The sequence below is a fragment of the Morus notabilis genome, unplaced genomic scaffold (genome assembly GCF_000414095.1).
Source record: "Morus notabilis unplaced genomic scaffold, ASM41409v2 Scaffold409, whole genome shotgun sequence".
Lineage (NCBI taxonomy): Eukaryota > Viridiplantae > Streptophyta > Magnoliopsida > Rosales > Moraceae > Morus > Morus notabilis.
Genome location: NW_010357248.1, coordinates 640046 through 656974, shown reverse-complemented (window position 1 = coordinate 656974; position 16929 = coordinate 640046). Strand labels below are relative to the sequence as shown.

Here is a 16929-nt window from a genome sequence, read left to right as displayed (position 1 = left end):
ATGAAGAAAAGCGAATTCCATGGTAATCACTTTCTTGGGAATCTAAAAATTATAATTCTTGTACCAAACATGATAATATTGCAGATTTCCATTCTCATCCTTAAGATTACTGTATACCAAACGTACCCTATTTGTTATACGCTTAAAAGCTCATTTCCTCTTCAAATATGTCTGAGATTAGTAGTATGGAACATGTCATGGGCGAGTTAGACGTACTAGAAGTCACGGAAACCGACGCAGCCCTTCTTCGAGACTTGCTTGAGGAATTGGAGGATGAGGAAAACATGAACAAGGATGAGGATAACGAAAATAACTGCCTCATGCAATCGGCTGTGGCTAACAACACTAGTAAAAATGTGCTTGAAGAGCGGGCCGTTGAGCGGAATGATTTCCCTATCGACGAGAATGGCTGGGTTGAGACGATGGAGAGCACTGGCTGCTCGTTGTTGGGGTGGTGGAATTTGAGTATTGTAACAACGTTATTAGTGATTATTCGTATTTGTCTAATGAAATGACTTATAGTTGTTTGTGGGATGAAGACAGTTGAATATTGTATCTTAAAAATTAAGTGCTATGTACGGATATGATATTAGGATTTTTTTTCCTTTTCTTTTTTTGTTTAAAAAAAAAGCGGATATTAGGATCTTATCTTAATAACTAATACTGACGTATTCTCATGTGTTTAGTAGACGTATTAGCATGTTCAGCTGCTTTCACGTATGTCACACCCCACAAGAACAAAAAAACAAAAAACAAAAAAAAAAGAGCGAAATGAGGTCAAGCAAAAAAGAAAACAGCTTCTGGCCAATTGTGTACTTGAACATTTTTTTTTTTCCCCTCGCAGTTTTGTGTTTTATTAGTTTATTAGGGGAAATTTTGCAGCTATTTTGGTGAATTACCTGACTGATAAGATGTTCTTCACTAACTGGGACCTCTTGCGAAGCTAGCTAGAATCACTCGCAAATACTTTTCTAACTGTTACATATCAAAAGGGGGGAAAAACACTATATGGTTATAGATTTCTAGAAGGAAATCAAACAATTATGCGAAGTTACAATGAGAATTGTTAAGCTAGGATGATGAAAATTTTCAACATTATTCCACCAGGGAAAAAAAGCTAGAAAAAGCCCTCCACACAAAAAAAAAATCTATTAATAAAAAACTAAATAAAAACAGGGTCCTCACAAACACAATGCAATCTAAGTTTGCAAGACTTGTATCCTCTTGACCTAAAAGCGGGGTTTCAAAACCTTGGATGATAATGGGATTGAGAAATATAATAATTGCAAATAACTAACCAAATAGAGTTTAACGTTGCGTGCGGAGTTGAGTTTCGCTCAAGACAGTCAAGGGAATCGACAAGAATGAGAGAAGTCTTGACACTACTTTTGCAACAAATCACGTATAATATATATATTTTTCTTTTTGAAGAACATATAAAATTATTTTTATGCATCAAGAAATGTATAAATTGTATTATACAAGGAAATAACATTATAAATAAGTTGTCAATTCATGCTTAGACGTTGAGCAGTGAAGAAAAATAGTTCAACCCATAATAATCCATTGTCTCAACTGTTACTATCTTGTCAAATTACTCAAATAGCAGATCTTAGCGAAGTCAAGTTTCTTTTAAACCAACACTAAATTTGGCTATGAAAAAACCAATGGTGTCCAATGGAGATGATGGATCAAACCTCTGAACAAGTTCTTCCTCACCGGGTCTTAACCACTCCCTGCGAGTCAAGTGTTGCAAAAAGATCAGATTATAATCTTTTCCACACAAAAAAAAAAAAGAGAAAAAACGTCTGGTCTACAAGACTACAAATGTAGCTGCATCAATCGCCATCTTTTTGATATTATATAAAAACTATTGTTAGCCCATCTCCTAATAATTTAAGCTTTTGAGATTGTATAAAAACTATTGTTATTATGTGTTGAGTCTTTAATATATTTCAGGCTTATTATTAAATATTCACGTGTTGAGCTTTCCAATTAATTTACCCACACGATTACTCATTATCTAGCCCACACGTGAGTGGGAGTGTTAAAGTATAAAAACTATTGTTGGCTCAATCTCCTAATAGTTTAAGTTTTTGCGATGGATTGTTAAAACTAAAAGGGACACAAAGGGTTTTCCAAACAACTATTATTGTCCCTGCAATACCTCTGTCTATGTGTTAATCCCCAGCTCTAATACTCGAGTAAAAAGAGGCGTCCAGTTCCAAATTTTTCCAAACTAAGGGCCCATTTAGTTCGCTGATTCGAATTTTTAATTCGAGTTAAGATGTGACGTTATGTGTGAGCTTTTTACTGTAGTAAAAAAGTTAGATGTGATTGTTTCTGAGAGCTTTTTACTGTAGCAAAACTCGAATTCTAAACTCGAATCGGTGAAATGAACGGGGCCTAAGTAATGTCGAGGGCAATAATATGAAAGAAAGATAAGAAACACACGAGATTTAATATTGGTTCACGTTTAGTGTGAGAACTAGGTCCACATTTCCGTTGCATAATTTCACTTTAATGAAGAAGAAATTTACAAGAGAATCACTCACCTCGCACCTCGCAGACTATGTGTTACTCTCTAACCTATCCCATAATGGGAACCCCCAAACATAGTAAAACTGTTGCGTGTGATCTTCTCGCTACATCTTAAGTGGAGAAAAAATGTAATTCAAGTTTTAACTTGAATGAAAAAGAAAAATGAAAAACTCTGACTCTTCAATAGAAATCAGTTTCAGCTAATTTAGCTCTCTCTTTAACTAATGAAGCTCAAATGCATAATGTCCTAGAAGGAATTCGTATAAGCCAATACTCTTAGTTTAAAGAACCATTTAAATTTCACAAGACCAATGTATTTGCCAAAAACAGATAACAAGGAGTCTAGTTCAAAGTTCAGGATCAGCCAACAGAAAACTTACTCAACATATCCATCAGGGTATTCGAAGTGGCCAAGAAGACCAGGTCCTCCAATTCTCGGATGCTGAAATGTTTTCAAAATTTAAGTCATATGTTAACAAATTAACTTTGAAGATAATTAGAGGTTGACTTAAAAAAGGAAAAAAAAAATCCTCCGAACCTAAGTCAATCACCCTACAAACCTTCGACAAGCACATCTTCTTCAAAGCTCTACCATGTTAGGTTCTGTTTTCATTAGCTCTTCTCAATCTATTCACGACTTTAATCCACCTATCAATCTATTTCTTCTTTAATACAAAAATTTAATCAATCTACTTTACTTGATAACCAAAAAGTAACTATCACTTTGTAATTAGGACACAGTTAGACAGCAGTACCAAATATATTACTATTACTGATGCAATAAATAATGTCTATGTTTGTGCACGTGCAAATGCACAGGCACATGCACGTTACATAACAACTACTTCAAACCAGAGTACTTGGAGTACGGAATTTAAACTCTAGACCTCAATATTAAGGGTAGGCATAGATTTACAGCTAGGCAAATCCTACAACCACAGGCGATAGATTTACCTACGAGCATTCATCATGTTTAAATTAAAGATCTAACCTGTGTTGCCAATGAAAGAAATTTGTAAGTGTCCAAAGCATATCGAACCAGAGCTTCATTCTCACCCGGATTTATTGTACAGCTAGCAAAAAAATAAATAAATAAAGATAATAACACAAGAATTTAGTCAATGGTAAGATAATACACCTATGCCCTATGAACCAAAATAAAGGACAAAAGATTTGAACCGGAAAGGAAAGATTACAACAAAAATATTTGGCAATGAATTGCCATAAACCAAACAGGCTTAAGGTTATCAATTTCTTGTTTAACATAATTTTGTTTTACAGCAGCATTGCAAAATAAAAAGAAAGCGTATACGCATGTGAAAAACACCCGATAGATTAACATGATGTACAGAATTTAAACAATAAAACGCCACCAAGTTGATGCAATTATATCAAGTAAAGCAAACCTCCATTACTTCATCTAATCCACATGCCGTGAATATCATCATCAAGAAAAATGCACAATTAGTACTTACGTTGAATAGACAATGACTCCACCTGGTCGAACTAACTGAACAGCCTGATCGAACATTCTCCTTTGATACTTTGCGTGGTTTCTCAAGGACTCAATTGTTTCCTATAAAATAATGTAATAATAGTGAAGGAAAATCTGGAATATTTTTCATTCATCTGAAAATGATTAAATACATAGACTTTATACAACACGGTATTGCTATTCTAGGAAAGTTTGACATTTTACTAATCTCTAGAAATAAGGAAAATGTTATCTACTGATTTACAGCTAATCTCCTATAATTAGAAACACGAATCTGTCCCCACAGTTACTGTATTCACAGAAATCTTGGGATTTCAATCAATCCTGAATTTCCAACAAATAGTAATCATAGGATCAGTTTCTTCCAACATTTTTTTTTTTTTAAGAAACGAGAATTTTTTATTGAAGATTAACCAGAAACATGAGTATACAACAGAGAACAAGAAGTCCTCCAACACCAAACAAACAAGGACAAAAACTCAGCAAAAACTAAAAATGGGACACCTACAAGTACAAACAAACAAACAAACCCATCCCCCCCACCCCACCACTCAATGCAAAATAATGTCCCAACCTCTAAGCAAATCTGAAAAAGACACCCCATTATTGCTTTTTATTTGAGACATCCACAATGCAACCCAGTAAAATATTTTGTCTATAACTACACTATTTCCTTGGACATCCTCAAAAATTCGATTATTCCTTTCTAGTCACAAAGCCTATGTGACTGCAAGGACAATAATATTCCACAATATCTTGCTACTCTTACTTCTTCCAAATAGAAAGTCAACCAAAAAGCTCCATGATTTTGTTGGGGACTGCCCAGACAAAACCAAACTTCCCCAAAACATGATGCCAAATTCTTAGTGAGAAAGGACAGTGAAGGAAGAGGTGATCCACCGTCTCATTTGCATTTCTACAGAGAACGCGCCAGCCAGGCAAGAGGAAAAGATACGGCTTCCATTTTTGCAACAAATCCTGAGTGTTAAAGTTTACTCGACACAAGCAGCCAATTAAAAATTTGGACTTTAGTAGGAACCGAAACTCTACATATAAAAGAACAAAGGCCAAAGGGAAGAGTAGGAGCCACTCAGCGTCCTTGGCTGCCCTAAAGAGAAGTACACTTTATTTCCTCAGAAGGGAGCACCGCAAGAAGGGAAGAGAAGGAAAAGGAAAAAAAAATATGGAGGATAGTACCGAGTGGGCTAAGAGTGCAGCAAAGAAAAAAGGAGACCAGAGAGAAAGAGAGAAAGGAAGGACGAGTACTGGAGGAGACGAACTTAGAGCTAGAAATCTCAAAGAGTGAAGCCACAAGAGGAGACTACCAAGCTTCATTTTGACCCCGTTCATTTCACCGATTCGAGTTTTACAATAGTAAAAAGCTCTCAGAAACAGTCACATCTAACTTTTTTACTATAGTAAAAAGCTCTCACATAAAGTCATATCTCAACTCGAATTAGCAAACTAAACGGACCCAAATTGTCTTTACTGTTATTCTCCTCATTTTGGTTTATCCTTCCTCTTTCTCTGTACTTTAACCATGGCGGTCTATTTTGTTGCACTTAACAGAACAATTATGAGCTAACTTTATTTGACTAGGATGATAAAGTACCCATATTTGTAATTTGACGTTGTGTATGCTCACTCATGCTATATTAGTACTGATTAGTTTGTTCAACATAATCTTTCTTGTTCATTTTTGTTTGATGACCGGCCATCTTAAACAAAATATAGTGATTTCAATTTGCTGGAAAGTTGATTGGAGTTAGACCAATATTGAACAGTGTGAGTTTAGCTTAATTTCATAAAGAGACCTAGCTGATTTGCGAGTAGTATAGGAATATACACTTGTATCACATAGCCCAATTGAAACTCATGCTTAATACAACCTCTGTTTAGATTTTTCATAGCAATATGTCGAAATTTGAGTAAAGAGGTAAAACCATAAGTAGATCGGAAGACTCTAGTGTAAATTCATGTTTCAGGTTAACTGACAGCATTGCTGTAGCAAAAGTTGTAGCATACATAGCCCAGGTTGCAGTGAAGGGAAAATTGAGTCCCAACCATTTCATATAGATTGATTTTTACCCTTAACAACTGAGTGTGTGTTATTTACTTATGTTACTGTAATTCTTTTTAGTCTTCATAGTTGAATCAAACCATTACACTTGTTTACATTGCATCTCTTGGATCTTATTAGTATTGGTAACTTTCTCCGTGGGAACGATACTCTACTCATTCACTTTATTACTTGTTTGGCACGTGCACTTGCGCAGTGAATTTTACCAACAGGGGGCATCTTACACTCATCCAATCTGTTTTGTCCTCGCTACCAGTGTATTATTTGTCCATTTTCAGAATCCCGGTTGGCGTGGCGGAGGAGATAGAGAAATTAATGAGGGATTTTTTGTGGAAAGGTTATTTGGAGGATAGTGCTAGTCATCTCATGGCATGGGAGCAAGTGTGTAGACCAAAAAAGCTCGGGGGGCTAGGTATCGGTAACATCAGGAAAAGAAATGAAGCTCTCCTAGCAAAATGGTTACGGAGATTCCCTATGGAAAGAGTCTTTATGGCATAAAGTTATTAAAGGCAAGTATGGCCTGGACAATAACGGTTAGGATGCTGGAGCAGCCTCCAGAGTCACTTACAGATGCCCTTGGAAAGTAGTTCAGTCTGTCTCAACTGGGTATTTTCAGCAAGTTAATTGGAAAGTTGGTTTGGGTGAGATTATTGGATTTTGGGATGATGTGTAGTGCAGCAAGCTGCCTTTGAAGTTGAAATTTCCAGCATTATATCGTATCTCTCCTTTACATAATCAACCGATTGTGGATTTTGTTTCATCGTCCAATTTCCAAGAGAGTGGGGTTCAATCTTGGGATTTTCAGTTTTCAAGAAACTTGACTGTTAGGGAATTGTTAGAGGCCTCTAAATTAGTTACGGTACTGGAAGGGGTAACTCTCTGCAGTGTTCTTGAGGATCAGAGGATTTGGATTCCAGATCCAAATGGGATATTTTCTGTTAAGTCTTATTTCTCTTTGCTAACATCATAATCTTTAGCTCCTAGCTTTGTTTTATTTGATAAAATCTGGAAACCCCACGTTCCCTCTAAGATTCATCTTTATTGTTGGCTCCTACTTCTTAACAAATTGAACACTCACGATTTGATGTAGCGTAGGAGTCCTTATCTTTCATTATCTCCCGGGTGGTGCGTTCTTTGCAAGAAAGAGGGAAAATCTGCTAATCACTACTTGTTTATACACGGTTCATTTTCTCATCAAGTCTGGTCTTCGCTGTTAAAGGAATTCGGGCTCTCTTGGGTTACTCCGAGGAATTGTTTCGAGTTGCTTGAGTTTTCTCTTCCGAATAGTTTTAGTCTTAGAGGTCGAATTTTGTGGAAGGTTGCTCTCCAAGCTACTCTTTGGAGTATTTGGTTAGGAATAGCAGAACTTTTGAGGAGAGATCGGGAGATAGCTGGGTGTTATGGGATAATATTAAATACCAGGTCTCAACTTGAGTTTACAGAGACAGAATTCGGTAGGCCAGTTTTTTCAGAGTTAGTTAGATGCTGGGCTCCATATCTGTAAATTCCCTGTTTGGATATTTCTTCTATCAGGGTTTGATCATTCTAGCTAGGGAAACTTCTTCCCTTGCCTTTGGCTTTCTCTTGTACAAAATTTTATCATTAAAGTTTGTGTTTCTTTTCAAAAAAATTTAACTACATCATATTACCTCTGCAGCAAATAGTCGAGGTCTTAAGCCTAGGGCAGAACAGGGAGCATCAAGAAGGACACGATCAAAGCTATTGGGAGGAAAGCCTTTAGAATTCGCGACCCTACCACCTGTGCACTGATTTCTTCCAGGCCCATTCCGCATTCTTCGCAGATTCTTCCTGATGTCAGCTTTGCTAATGTAAGTTCTCTCATTTGCTTTTTCATTGCTAACTAAAACAGTGAGCTAATTAGCTTTATATTTTGGAAGGATCAAAAGATTGTGTACTGTTTTGCACTACTTTGGAAGTTGGAAATGCCAAAATGAAATCAAACTATATATATATATATATATATATCAGTTCATATAAAATTCACCTACCATTTTTCTTCAAAGTCTCATCAGCATTCAATCCCTCCAAAGTAATTGGTGCCTTTTTCTCCACGTGCAACTTCACTGAGTCCGAACTTTGTACTGTTACATCATAATTATCCTTGCTGCAGGCTAGATTAGTTGTATCATCACCTTCACTCCTTCGGCGGACAGCTTTTAGAGCATCTAGTTTATATGTTCTTATGCAACTCAGGCCCATTTCCGCAGCCAATTTCTGAATATCCAACACCTATAAGTACACAGCGTACAAAAGATACAGGGTCATAATCCTTGGCGTAAAAAAGGTTAAAAAAAGAAATATAAATCACTAAACCTTGAAATCCTAGGCAACATGAAACTAATGACATAAAAAGCTGTGCCTTATCACCATCACTCTTCGGGGGAACATGGGTTTCGCAAATATGTAACACCAAAATTAAATACAAGGAGCAGAACAGGAAGACAGTTTCTCACATTACTTTATAGCTCAGAAGTATCACCTTATTGTGAGATCTATCAGCTGCAATAATTTCTCCTTCATCTCTCATAAGAATTGCAATAGCAGTTGTCTTGCCTCCCGGTGCTGCACACATGTCCAATATCCGCTCGCCTTTTTTAGGATCTAGAGCATGAGAGGAAAAGAACAAATGAAAGCCTTGGTAAGAATTTACTGCTGCTTCGCAAACCACAAAAAAGTGAGAAAAAAGAATTGCAGATGAGGCTACTTTGTCAAACACACGTGCACACAACTTCTGAAATGCAAAGATCTCTAGAAAGCAGCAAGATAAGAAAATCACTTTAGCTAAGAGGTACCTAGTGCATGAGCAGCAACAATGCTTGGCAAATTTTGAAGAAATATTTCCCCGTCAAGCACATCTGAGAGCCAAAACAGAAAATTATAAGAGTTATTTAAACATTTTAAATGGCGTCCAAAACTATAAATGCACAACAAGCAACATTGTTTCCAATGAATTATGAAATATACCATGAAGTGAAGGGAGTTTGAATACTCGATTACACATATCCACTGCAACTCCTTCTGAAACACGGAAGATTCCAGACCTTGACAACATTGTTTTTCCTTGGCCAATATACAGGCCTCTTCTTTCAGAATAATATGGATCTGCATTTATCATAAATAGATATTTTTTATTAAATATATATATATATATAGATAAATATATACTTATCTATAGTAATTAGTAATTTATTAGAATTTAATTTAGTTATTTATTTTATTTATATTTTTTACCACTCTTAGTGTTCTTAGTAGAAAGACACATTATTATTCAAGAAAGAAAGAAAAAGATTATTGAAATAAATCTTACGCTTCTTTTTAAATAGTAAAATCTGTTAACAACAGTTGGATATAAATATAATGCATTAAAAGACGTTTTCAGAAAAGGATTGTTAATGAGCTCCACTAAGTGAATAAAATTCCTACCTGTCGACAAACCCTGCATAATGGTCCCCCGTGTGATACCTTTGGCCCATCCACCATCAACGCTAGGCTGCTCAACAGCAACTGAAACTGCAACCAAATCGCCTCTCTCAACATGAGCACTGCAAGCCATTACTCCAGGAACATAGACCTGCAGGTAAATAACTTTTAGGAAACAGGAGAAACGAGTCTCCATGTATCACTACATCCCCAAATCATACATCTGAAAGACAACAATGATAAGACAAGAATGACGTGATCCTGTCATCGACAGAAACAGAGGCAAACAAAACAATTATATCAAGCCAGAAATGAACTCTAGGATCTCACGTTCATGGAACAAAATCTAACCTGAGCACCTCGAAGAACAGCCTCGGCACACTTACGACTCACAATGACTTCCTTCGGAGGTTTTCCATCCGCAAAACCATAATCAATTGTGTGTGGTCCTGAACCCTTGACAAACAGAACATAGTCTAACCCTGGAAACTGACACTTTGAAATAGGACCACTTCCAAAGCTACCATTGAACATATTAGTGACATCTTCGACTGCTCCTGAGGCTGGCGTACAACATACATCCAAATTCTGGGGTTCCTTGGATTCAGTGGAAAAACTACAATTCCCAGTGCCCATATCAGAATCTTCATTGAAATCATTACCATATTCAACCTCCTTTTCTTTAAGAATCGCCAGCAACTTCTCAATTACCGCATCGGTCGAGGACTTGAGCGAGTTCACGCGTATACAAGAGTAGCAAGATGGGCGCCTAATCGAATAAAAAGTTGCATTGTAACAAGAAAACTTCAACAAAGATTCCACAAACTAATGATACTTACTACTAACATTGTAGTGAATGTACACAGAATACTAGCATAACCAATTCCTTTGCGCTTTGACACATAACAGATACTTTAAACTTTCAGACAGTTTCTTTTATAACAATGCGTTAATAACATTTTTTAAAAACCAACTGAAAAAGTTTTTCCCTTTCCTGCACTTTCTCAGTAACCAAACGGATCGCAAACGAGGAAAATCCATTGTGCGAAAAAGGAATTAGCAGACTTACGTCAATGCTTTAGAGATGCGCGCGAAATTGCGAGGTCCATAAGCTTTGCAGAAGTATTGTTCCACTAGAGGATTCCATCGCAGAAAAGGTTCGTAAGAGTATCTCTGAGATGCGTCCTCCATAACCGAACCGAGCTTGCGATCGGAGAAGAAGAAGCTGCTGCTGCGAGTGGCTCTGAGAAGGTCCCCCGCTTTCTTCATTCAAAGAGGGTTTTTATGTACAGAGGGAGACCCCAGATAAGTACACAAAACAGAGTTCAGTTTTGCTAACAGTACACGACGGATTCCTGGGCTTTTTGAGCACTAGGCCCAAGTCCATTCACAAATTTTCTGTTTTGCCCAGTACAAGCTGACGTGTTGGGCTTCCTAGCAGCACAATTCAGCCCATTGAAAAAAAAAAAAAAGTAAATTACATATGACCTTTTTTTAGAGTTTAACTAGACTTATGCCGGTGCCTTGCGGTGGGTAATAATTTTGTGATATATAAAGAATCCATAATTTTTATGGTAATGTATTTATTTATATATACATATATATGTCTATATATAAAAAGTTGTTTACAATGTTATTTACAATGACGTTGTTACAAAAAGTTATATACAATGTATATGTACATATATACAGTGTGTTTGAGTTTACAGGTATATGTATATATATATAATATATAGATTTAAAAAGTTATTTACATATATACATATATATAAATGATTTCATTATAAAAGGTTATTTAAGTAGTATTTGAGTTTGATGCTTTCTTTTTTATTTCTCTCGTTTTTTTAGCTGCAAAACATAAATTTTTGAGAAATTAGCATTGATAATTTTGAAGATTAAGATTACATTTTAAGTATGGTTGTGTTAGCTGGTTTTTGGACGTTTTCTCGGTTGCTGTGTTTCTTTTGAGCGAGTATTTTACCTTATAGCTGATTTTTTTGGGGATTGGTGTCTATGGATCAATTGGTGGTAGCACTAATGGTTGTGTTTCTGTTCAAGGCTGAAACAATAGAATATTATTTAAATATATATTTGAATTAGTAGATATTGTTTTCTATATACAATTGATATAAATTAGTAAAAATATTTTACCTTGTTGTTGGTATTTTCTGTGTGAGATGTTTGTGGTGGTGATATTACAGGTTGAGTGTCTTCAAATATCTTTGATGCGATTGTATTTATCTGTCCTCCTCTTTGTTGGAAGTATATTTGGAAGATTTTTGTTTACCCTCTCAATTGGTTGATAATTGGTGGGATTGTGAACCTATCTATAAAGCCTTCATCTATTGTTAGAGTGGAGCATGGTTTCTCGATGATGACATGCGCTGCTCTGCCAAATATAGTTACATCCATGTTTCCGGTATGGTCTTCGATTTTTGTGATTAATTTGTACATGTATTTTATATAGTAATAGATTGTATGTGTGAAAGATTATTTATAATAATTAAGATTTTTATAATAAATAATTTTTAATTTTGATTACCATGGGGATGGCGTTGTTTTTATATGTCCGTGACTGTTACACCACTAACCGCTTCCTACTTCTCTTAATTGTTGATAATATCTGGGGCATGAGTTATAGTATTATCCTTGGCTTGCTGAGAATGCAATTATTGTAGCTTTCACCATAAATTTTAGGTCTTTCACAATTAAGATCAGCCTAAATAGTGTAGTTTTAAAGTAAAAAGAATGTGGAACCGTATAGTACTGACCTGATTAATCTCTTGTTGTAGCAATTTTAATTCATTGATTGTTTCCTATTTGTTGTCCTTTATTCTTCGATGGATGGTGCTTGTGCTGCTCATGCAATTGGGAATTCAATTTGTTAATTTTGGTGGGTAATAAGTGCATGAAAATGCACCCTAAATATTACTTTTGATTTATATAATATTAAAATATTTAAGCTTTAATTAAACAATCCCATTATTTTTATTCATAATATTTTTAATTGGAATTTGTCTAGTTTTTGCTTAATTATTTGCAGATGAAAGCAGTGTAAAAAGCTACATAAGAAGAAGCCATGAAAGCCATATTTTCAGCCAAGCCGAGCTAATTAGAGAGAAAGCCACACCACCCTTCGGCCGAGCCAAATGAAGTGGGCCCCACCAGTCAGCGCGAAAATCTGCGCCTAAATTCTTCCCCACTCCACCTCGCGTGTGTCACCTACACGCAAGACTCCCAGGGCGCGCGTCCTTCTTCTGCGTGATCTCCAACGCGTTGCAACCCAATCTCGTGTGGGTCCCACGCCCGTTAAGTCTAGCTGACCGCCCACTCTTCGCGCGCCAGATGTCTAACACGGACCCCACGCCAGCTCATGCCAGCCTACTTCTCTCTTCTGTGCGTGACAGTTGTCTCCCACCATTGTTCAGCGCCAGCACACTTCAACCATTCCGCGCGAGACACGTAGCGAGTTGTCTCCTCACTGCCAATCACGTTGCGACACGTGTCCACTGAGTGCTGAGTCTGAATTTCTCCTTTAAAATCAGAGCAAATTGGCCAGATTTCTTCCTCAAATCATATTTATATATTTTTTCCTAATTTATGTGTAATTTTATTTTGTTTCCTTTTCTTTTGTAATTTTCTATTTTTATTATTTGTTTCCTTATTTGACAGGCAACCTCTAAACACTATAAATAAGAGGGTTAGCCTAAGGTTTTTGTAAGCTTTTAATATCCAGTTTTCTATCGTCTTGTTGTCACTCTCATATTTTCTCTCTAGAACTTGTGGGAATGTTTTGCAAACTAGGCTAGAGTTCTTCTGGTGAGGTTAGAGATGAACTTTTGTTGAGTGGCCCAATTTGGGCTTTTGATTCCTTGTGCTGTAAAGTTCAATATCTGAATGAATTAAATCTCATCTATCTTTCTTTTACTTTTCAAAATATTGTGTGCCAATTTTTATATAAGTCCAGTCACGCTTTTCTTATGTAATTCTGTCACGCATTGTTTTGTTATTCAAATTATTTTACAAATTGTCTTTTACTGCAATATTGTCAAATTGATATATTTTTAATTTTGGATAACTTGTAGTAATAATATTTTCAGAGTCAACATAGAGATTTAATTTATTCGATTCTTTTATTTTGTGAATCAAAACTTAAATTGGTGAACGAAACATTAGGAATTCTCGACACCTTACAGTTTTTACTACTGAATTTTCTTCATACAAATTTTCTTCTTTTTATTTTATTTGCAACAAAAATCTCTAGAACTCTTCTTTTTCTTTAATTTACTTGTTATTTATTTTTCTCTAACGCTCTCATTCTGCTAATCTTTCTTGTTTATTTTGTTACTCTGTGTGGATACGACCGCCTTTCTGTATTACAATTGACCGCTTGTGAACATCACTTTTGGGTGTTAATCAGTGGACAAATCTATACATGTAAAGTTAAAAGTAATTAAATAAAGTAGTAAAATAAGTTTTTGTTTTCAGACGTTGTTGATTATTTTAGTTACCTTATTTTTAGTGTTTTTGTTTCTGGTATATCGGGATCAATGTAGAAAGTTGTTGCCGTTGTACTTGAGACATATGCATTGCCTGAAATATTTATAATAAATTGATTAGCATTTTTTTATACATATATCTAGGTATTTTATGTCTATATAAAAATATTATTTTGAATTGCTGAGAAAATACCTAAATATTGCTTAACCAACATTGATGTAAAAACTACTACAACTGGTCCTTGCATCAATTTTATAACATTTTCATCAAATTGATCAGCTTTGTATCCCCATAACGTAACTTGGAGTTGTTCATTCCTGTTGGAAAGACAAAATAAAAGAAAAAGATTGATGTTAAAATTTGTTAAGTATTACAAAAATGTTTGGTTTTTTGTAATTATATGTTTTCTCAATATGGTCAAAATAAAATTTTTGTAGAACTTATTTACCTTATATTTTGGATCATTATGGTGCACCGCGTTGTTGATCTTCTAGCAACACTTGCTTGCTCGAGTATTTGCACTCTTGTTAGGATACCTATCACATCTGTATGCAAATGAATAAAAAAATGTTAAGAATATATATTGTTAAATTAATAAACATTTTTTTAATCATAAAGAGTGATTACATTACCATTTAAGATTTTTGTTGTTCCGATTCTGTGTTGGAGTTGGTCGAATTCAACGAAGTAGAACCTATGAAATGGAATAGGCAATGATTCGTCTGTAACTAGGGCAAAAGATGTTGCACATGCGAATTGTAGCATTGCATTGTGTGGTACAACTCTGTATGTTAGTTTGTTCTCACTAACAAAAAAGTTGCTGATGTCATATATATTGCCCAATTGGATTTTTTCAGAAATAGTGTCTGAGTCATGAGCCCAAATTCATCCCTGGATTGCTTCATGCTGCGAGTGAAAAAAATAAAAATGTTATTTATTTTATAGTATTTAATGTTAGATCAAATATAATATAATGTAATATTTGCAAGAATTGTTACCTCTTCATCGACTAAAAGACAATCGAAGCTGATTAAACGTCTTGTCGTCAAATCATTGTTTGTCCATAATCTGGAAATTCTTGCCCTGATTCTTTCGTAAATTTCATTTGGCTTCAGTGCACGGATTGGTGTTGTCATTTTGTTTAACTGTTAAAGATAAGAAATAATTGTTTAATAAGTAAAGAAATAATTTTATTAGATATGTTTTTAGTATGTTTATAATAAAAGATTTTAATTATATAATAAATGGTGCATTATGATGATAAATATGTTTTGATTTTATTGATGATAAAACACTTTTGCTATATAAAAGAAACTATAATATGTATGTCCTATTTGATATTGTGTAGAATTTCTTTATAGAGAATGGTTTTTACATGATTTGGATATTTATTAATTGAGTTGTGAATTAGTATATGCAATCATTTTGGGCTTGTCGCTCGTGATAAAGCTACATATAATTGTCCATATGTAAAAATTTCACTTTCTAGATATAATCCAATTTTATTCAATGATTGTCCTAGGCTTTTATTTATTGTCATTGCATAGCAAGTTTTGACGGGAAATTGTCTTCTTTTTAATGTAAATGGCCATTTAGATTCATGTATGATCATTTCTATTCTTGGTATTTATAATTTGTCCTTCTATAATTTTATTTGTTAATTGTGTAATGATAAGTCTTGTTCCAGTACAAAGTCTGATGGATTGATTTAGATTTCTTAATAATATTATAGGAGTTCTGAGTTTAAGGTTTAGTTGATGTGGTGGTATTCCATTAAATTCAAGGCTGTGTAGAAATTCTTCAGGATCTAAGAGATTAAGTTCATCTATGTTTTCAGATGAAGATACAATTGTATCATAACTATAATAAGATTTTAAGTATGTTGGGACCAAAGATAGTATATAATTATTGATATAGTCTGTTGTTTTATTTTTTGGGGTTACTATTGCTCGTTGTTTTAAATATTCAATATTACTAAAATTGTTATTGAAATTATCATAGACTGATGTTGAAATTTTTTCAATTGGATTTGATTCATAATGCAATATGTATATTTTTTGTATTTTATCCATGTAACATCTTCATTTTTTATATCTTTTATTCCTTCAACGGTACCATCTCCAACGCTTAATATCCAGTTTGAAAAGGCTGCAATTTCATTTACTTCTTCACTTGTGCCGTTGTGATGTTTTAATCTCATGTTTTCTGTCAATGTTAGAATTCAAAATGTGGCCATCGATGAGAATTATTTATAGTTACATTTATTATGTCATCTTTTGTTCCTGTGGAAATAACTGGTAAAATTTGTCAAAAATCACCTCCTAGGACAACTATTATTCCACCAAATGGCTGATGATAGTTATTTCTTAAATCTTGAAGTGTCTTGTCTAATGCTTCAAAAGAATATTTATTTGTCATTGGTGCTTCATCCCATAATATAAGTGATATTTTTTCTATTAATTTTACTAATTGAGTTCCTTTTTTAATGTGACAGATAGAAAATTTATCTATAGATAGTGGTATTTTAAATCTAGAATATGTCGTTCTTCCTTTAGGCAATAATAATGATGCTATTCCAGATGATGCAACGGCAAGAACTATCTCATTATTTGATCTTATTTTTGTAATTAATGCATTCCATAAGTACGTTTTGCTAGTTCTGCCGTGACCACAGATAAAAAAAATGTTATTTTTTCCACGATATAATGATTCTAAAATTTGTTTGTAAATATATCGTTGTCCATGATTTAAATTATGTAGCAATTTTATATTTTCTGTTTTTAATTTATCTGTGTTGTAATTAAGTTATTCTCTTAAGAGTTTATTAGTTAGATCATCCATTAATGATCCAGTAGGAAGAGGTAGACTAAAA

General features: G+C 34.5%; 1 protein-coding gene across 1 annotated transcript; it reads right to left on the bottom strand.

The window, feature by feature from the left end:
- Window positions 1–1475: 1475 nt before the first annotated feature.
- LOC21403814 (putative methyltransferase NSUN6) lies at window positions 1476–10837 on the bottom strand. Its single transcript, XM_010089562.2, has 12 exons — window positions 10627–10837; window positions 9909–10326; window positions 9561–9708; window positions 9102–9239; window positions 8930–8992; window positions 8617–8738; window positions 8126–8366; window positions 7766–7977; window positions 4017–4117; window positions 3533–3614; window positions 2922–2983; window positions 1476–1736 (listed from the first exon to the last, which is right to left on the bottom strand). Exons 1-12 carry the CDS (start codon window positions 10824–10826, stop codon window positions 1622–1624), a joined length of 1902 nt encoding a protein of 633 aa, XP_010087864.1. The 5' UTR covers window positions 10827–10837; the 3' UTR covers window positions 1476–1621.
- Between the last annotated feature and the right edge of the window lie 6092 nt (window positions 10838–16929).

Excerpts from the sequence above, each read along its gene's own strand:
- LOC21403814 (XM_010089562.2), bottom strand. The coding sequence starts at position 10,826 with ATGAAGAAAGCGGGGGACCTTCTCAGAGCCACTCGCAGCAGCAGCTTC. Across the intron at positions 9,240-9,560 it reads TATGCAGGGTTTGTCGACAG|ATCCATATTATTCTGAAAGA; the intron begins GTAGGAATTTTA and ends TGATAAATGCAG. Across the intron at positions 8,739-8,929 it reads TGTTGCTGCTCATGCACTAG|ATCCTAAAAAAGGCGAGCGG; the intron begins GTACCTCTTAGC and ends CTCATGCTCTAG.